Raw genomic sequence first — 5,809 nt, 5'->3', positions numbered from 1 at the left:
GCTCTTTGCCCCGACGCAGCATCGGGGCTCCCCGGCCACCTGGCAATGACAGGGCGATGGCCCGCAGGGGCTGCTCTTACCCTCAGTGACTCAAAGGCCCCATGTTCCCCCCTTCTGCCCCATGCAAATCCCTGTGGCTGTGGGGAAGGCCCTTCTCCTGCTGCCCCCCCGGATCACGGTGACAGCCCTGACCCCAGGGGCATCTATGGCAAGGGGGACCCCAGAGCGGGGCTGTGGGGGTGGCCACCACCCCACCGCAGCCTGGGACTTGTCTTTAGGTTTCTTCACCCGTCTCTCTTGGGGTTGTGCTGGCAGCAGCTGTGAGCCACCAAAATCCATCCCACCCTCACGTGGGGAGAACAGACCCCCTTTGTCTGGGGGTGATGGGGGCACCTGTCCCGGCTGACAAAGAGCCCCTTGACTGCACTGGTGGCCCGGGGCTGATGTTCCCGCACATCTTCCTGCAGCCTTTTGACTTGGGTTTTGTAACAGATCCCCCCGCCACATACCCCTTGTGTCTCCCCAATGGCTGCGGGTGGCGGCTCCTGGATGGACTTTTATCCATGCTGTTGAAACGGTGCTTTGCTGGCAGCGCCGGGCAAAGTCCCTGCAGGGTGGGAGCCTGGCCGGCATGGGGATGGGAGGGGGAGGACAGGCTGGGGGATGGCCTCACCCCAAGCAATCCACTCATGCAATGAGCTGGGGCTCCCCGCGGTCCACCCACCCCTTCCCTGCCCCAGGTGAAGTGTCTCGGGCAAAAGGGTCACCCCAGCCTGGCCCCGTGCCCGCTGGTGGCAGGTTGCCCAGCAGGATGGATGGCTGGGGCCACCGCAGTCACCAGGAGCGAGAGGTCGCGCGCTGGATGCTCAGATGCTTTCCTGACGTCAGGACTTGGGGTTTCTTTCTGCCCTTGAGGCCCTTGGAGACAGCTTCAGCCGTGGGGTGGGATGGGGATGCTTGGCCCTGCCTTGCCCCTGGTGTTACCCCCCATCCACAAACGGGCTGCTCCTGCCTGGCACGATGGGAGCTCGGAAGCTCCTTGCGTCCCTCCTCATCGGGGAGCCGTGCTCTCCAGCCTAGGTCACCCCAGCCTGGTCCGACGCCTGGCTCCTGCCTTGGACGGAAGCCCAAGGAGCTGTGTTTGGATAAATGGGAAGATAGGGTGTCACAGCATTTTAAAGACACGGGTCAGAGGCCATCGTCTCCAGCACGTGTCCAGAGCCACAGCCACTGCTGTACACAACTGGTCGGGCTCGTGGCCAGGGCTGCAAGTGCTGGGGTTGTGGTAGGAGCAACCTGCTGAGGAAGTGGGACTTGGGGCTGTCTTCTCAATGGTGTTTCCTTCTGCAGAGCTCCCGAAGGATTGCCACCAGCTCTTCCTGGCTGGGCAGGAAAGCAGCGGCATTTTCCAGGTGCAGCCTGCAGGGTCTCAGCCCTTCAAAGTTTACTGCGACATGACCGCAGGTAAAGTGGTGGAGATGTCCCACAGTGCTTTGCACGGTGATCTTGCAAATGGTAACCTCAAATGACTGTATTTTCCCTGCCCGCAGAAGGTGGCTGGACAGTGATCCAGAGGCGCGCAGATGGCTCTGTGGACTTTGATCAGCTTTGGGATGCCTACAAGAATGGCTTTGGAGACCTTCGTGGTAGGTGGATAACAGTGTCTATCTTCTTATCGTGGGATAAGTGATACCTTAGCATGTTATTCCCCTTGCTGGCCCCTGGAGATCTCTATGTGCTGGAGCACAGCGTTGGGCTGAGGGGTGGGGGGACACTGCTTGCAGAAGCAAGAGTCCTTGGTCTTTCTGACTTGTCCTGCGCATGCCAGAAGGAGATTCAAATGCTGCAGTGGCCTGGCTTGTCCCGTTTTGTCTCTGGAGCCTGTTCATCTGTCTGCTTTGCATGGCATATTTGTGTCCCCTTGGCCAATGCAGTGTGTCGTGTTTCAGGTGATTTCTGGCTGGGCTTGGAGAAGATATATCACCTTGTCCAAGAGGGAAGATATGATCTCCTGATTGAGCTGGAAGACTGGGAGGGAAATTCCCAGGTAGTTCAGTTTGTCTTCAGCCTTGGCGGTGAGGGCACAGCCTACACGCTCAACCTGCTGGGACCTCTGTCTGGAGAGCTGGAAAATGCCATCGGGGACTTCAGGCAGCTGCCCTTCTCCACTCGGGATCGTGACCATGACCTCAAAGCTGACACAAACTGTGCCAAACACCTCTCAGGTCAGTATGAGCTCTTCCTTCCCAGAGGCATGCGCTTTCCCTTCAGCTGTCTGGTAGTGGCTGTGAGTGGGACAGTGACCCTGTGGGACTAGAACCCTTTGGTGTCGAGCCTGGTTTGTCCCCTACTTCCCTGGGAAAGCTGCATCCTTGGGAGGAGCCGTGCAGGGAACTGGGAGGGAAGCTGAAGCCAAGAGGGGTGCATGATTCAAGTCTTGGCCCAAGTATCTGCCTTCGTGACAGCTTTGCTGGCTCCCAGCTTGATTGGAAACCTTTTAAGCAAAGCAGAGGCCAGTCCCCAGGCCTGATATGGGGCTGCTGAAGGGTTTGAAGGGGTTTTGCATGCAAGAAAGAGCAGCAGGGATTTGCAGATGCATCCCGAAGTCATACAGGATCTGTGCAAAGGTGTACGTGGTGTGCTCAAGTGTGTACGTGGTGTGCTCAAGTGTGTACGAGGTTGTCTTGTAAGGTCCCGAAGCCCTGGAAAAGTGGGGAAAATGGGGGCAGGAGCTGCCTTGAACGTGGTTTTGTTTTCTGTCTGGAAATGCTTTGGGTTAAACCTGCCTTTGCGTTGCCTTGGTAGGTGGCTGGTGGTTCAGCACCTGTGGCCATGCCAACCTCAACGGGAAGTACTTCCGCTCCATCCCCCGCCAGAGGCATGAGCGCAAGCAGGGCATCTTCTGGAAGACATGGAAAGGCAGGTATTACCCACTGAAGTCAACCACCATGAAAATCCAACCTGCGGCACTGGAAGCAGAGCCCTAAAGCTGCCACTTGAGACTTGACCTTCTCTGCGGAGCACAGAGCTGAGCTCCATCACTTGGTGTTTACAGAAAACAAACCCACCCTCCCCAGGAAGTCCCCCGAGGAGCGTTTCTCTTGGTTAGCAGCCCTTTAGTGGCATGACACAGCTCCTCACTGTAAGTAAAACAGCTCCATGTTGCTGAAACCCCTGGATGGGAGCTCCCAAACCAGAAGAGGAGCCATCAGCAGGGAGATCCACCTCCAGGGCGTGCACAAGGGTCTTCCAACCTGCCACATGCTGCTGCGCCAAGTTCAAGTTGTCTGGTGCTTTCTGTCCTGTCTGAACACTTCTGTGCTGGTTTTGATGAGTTGGGGCTGGGGGGAAGGGGAGCATGTGAAGTGTTTCACTACCCTGGACCCAAACGTTGGGTACGGAGCCTTGCTGTTTTCTTTCTCTCACTATTGTTCCCGAATGGTGTCCTATGTACCCTCCTGTGAAAGCCCCCAGAGCCTCCTTCCCCCGCTGGTGCCGTGGGGCAATGAACCTTAGGCAGCTCCACCTGCACGGCCCCCACTCTGGTGACTTCAGCCCACTAAGAATATGAGTTTTGATGGGAAGGCTGAAGGACACTCTGTGCAGAAGGGGACCTCAGGCTCACTTGGCTTCCCTGGCCCCCGTGGTTCTGAAGCCCTGTATTTCTGGCTGTGCTGGAATTTGCCGGGAGGTGGGGAAGCTGCTTCCAGCTCCAGGGAATGAGGGGTGGGATCCTGCAGCCCGTTGCATGTGGGCCAGATCCTGGAGGGCTGAGTCTTAAGCTCTGTGTGACTGTCCCTGGGCAGGACCAGCCCTGCCATCACCTGTAAATCCCCCTGAAGCCTGGAGAGCTGCCTTCTCCCAAAAGACTCCCTGTATTTTGCAGAGTTAATAGCACCGTCCCGTGTGCATGTCCCAAAGTTTGCTCAAAACGGCCAGGGGCCAACAGGGTTTCTCTGCAAGAACCACAACCGCCTTGTCGGGTACGTACCCTGACGTACAGCATTGCCTCTGCCTCTGGGGTGGGTGGCTGGGGAGACGTGGGTAAAACAGGTCCCCAAAAACTGTTAGGGGCCGAGCTGCCGTCTTGGGGCTTCCCAAGCATCCTGCCCTATTGAAGTCATATTGACTACTGTGCTAGAGCTCCTAGCTGCTAAATATTGTAAATAGTCATTTGTAGGATGTTGGATCTTGTCGATGAATTTTCTGTTTTAATTTGTTTCCATATTTAAATGCAGTGTTAATAACAATGTAGTGTAATTTATAAATGTTGATGCTGGGAAAAAAAAAAAAGTAACTGTAGTTTGTGTATTTTAAACCTTTTTTTTGTACTAAAATATCTTTTCTGAAGATGTCTTTTAATAAAAACAAGCCTGTAACTGTCCTGCCTGGATTATTTGCCCAATGGTTTACCAGTAGAAGATGTGTGGGAACTATGGGAGGACTCTGGATTCAGAAGCTTCACTTGTTGGGAGTTTGACTTGAGCACTGTGCTTCCTTCTGGCCTCAGTTTTCAGCTGTACCCTTATGGAGCTCTGAGATAAATCCTGCTATAGCCCCCAGAAGTAGTTTTTAGTCTATTTGAAGTTTATGAACTTCTAAATTTCTTTTCCCTCTGGAAATTGGGCCCTGGGGCAACAGGTTTACAAGTGACAATGAGCTGGCTTTTCTTATTCCGTGATGGCAGACCTCTGCACCACAGAGAAATTCCTTGTAGGTGGCTGGAAAACCCTCTGCCCACTCCTTGAACAAGAGCAGAGGCTGAGGTCTGAATTATCTGGACAGATTAAAATCAAAGCCGATCGGGACAGGCCCCAGTAAGTCGTAGCATCGTCACCTCCAAAAGCATTTATTCTGACTTCTAGGGCATCATTACCTGCGTAGGAATGAAATGAGCTGGTGATGGAGCAGGAGCTTTAAAGATCATGGGAGTAAACTCCAGCCATGCTCATGATCCCAGGTGTGGGGCCTGATACTGGAGCTGAAGAAAATAGCAAGCATTTCTTTAGCTGGTCAAGGAAGAGGGACAAAAATTGCTCATTGCAGAGGGAAGAGGCAAGAATAAATATGGCAGTCCCTCAGAGCAGCTGTCTAAATACCTGATGTACCTAAACATGGCCCCAGCTCCTGTGTCTGTCCTCCTTCCCTGGAGAAAAACCTGGGGTTAATTACAGCCCCAAGCTCGATTGCACAAACAGCCCATTATAAAGGGCTTTGTGCTATCTTATCTGCTCCCTCTTGCATTCAGAAATACATTTTTAATGTTTCATTTGCTTAATTCAAAGCTTGTTTATTCCCTGGGTGCACCAGCAGATACTGGAGTGCCGTGTTGAAGTCCGGATGCTAGGCTGGTTTTTATGCATTGAATAGAAATGGCGAAGGAGCTATGCTGTATTTATTCATTGCCAGTTTTTTGGGGGGCAGATCTGAGGTTTGCTCCCCAGTGGCACGTTTGATCTTCAGCCTCTACAGGAGGTACCTGAAGGACAATGCCAGCCAGTACCAGACACCAGCCGGGGGAAAGCTAACTGCCCCAAATCTTGCCTAGGCCAGGAATAAGAGCTCCCGCTTTCTTCTGTGCTGGGGTCTCACCCTGGTCTGCCATGCAAGTCTCCTCGTCCCATACATGTCAATGCCACCCCATGCTCCCACACCAAAAGTCCCACGGTGGAGCGTGCCACATCCTGGGGCCCTTCCAAGTCACTCTGCAGCAGAAGCCGGTCCTGGGTCTCTGTTTTCATCTGAAATCCCCCAGAATCCTCCAGCTTCTTCCTTTTTACTGAGCTGCAGCTTGTCATACCATCTGGGA

The 5,809-nt window shown here is 53.9% G+C and overlaps 1 protein-coding gene across 1 annotated transcript in view; it reads left to right on the top strand.

Annotated features, from left to right (window-relative positions):
- Nucleotides 1–3,157, top strand: part of ANGPTL4 (angiopoietin-like 4) — a 46,058-nt gene extending 42,901 nt beyond the window's left edge. Inside the window, exons 5-8 of the mRNA XM_009880618.1 lie at nt 1,351–1,464; nt 1,551–1,646; nt 1,950–2,225; nt 2,806–3,157. Of these exons, the coding sequence (XP_009878920.1) occupies nt 1,351–1,464; nt 1,551–1,646; nt 1,950–2,225; nt 2,806–2,987 (668 nt within the window). The 3' untranslated portion in view covers nt 2,988–3,157. The remainder of the gene's footprint in view (nt 1–1,350; nt 1,465–1,550; nt 1,647–1,949; nt 2,226–2,805) is intronic.
- Nucleotides 3,158–5,809: the final 2,652 nt, after the last annotated feature.

The sequence above is a fragment of the Charadrius vociferus genome, unplaced genomic scaffold (genome assembly GCF_000708025.1).
Source record: "Charadrius vociferus isolate BGI_N301 unplaced genomic scaffold, ASM70802v2 scaffold702, whole genome shotgun sequence".
Taxonomy (NCBI): domain Eukaryota; kingdom Metazoa; phylum Chordata; class Aves; order Charadriiformes; family Charadriidae; genus Charadrius; species Charadrius vociferus.
The sequence above is the reverse complement of the archived record's forward strand: the minus strand, read 5'-3'. Positions and strand labels throughout refer to the sequence as shown.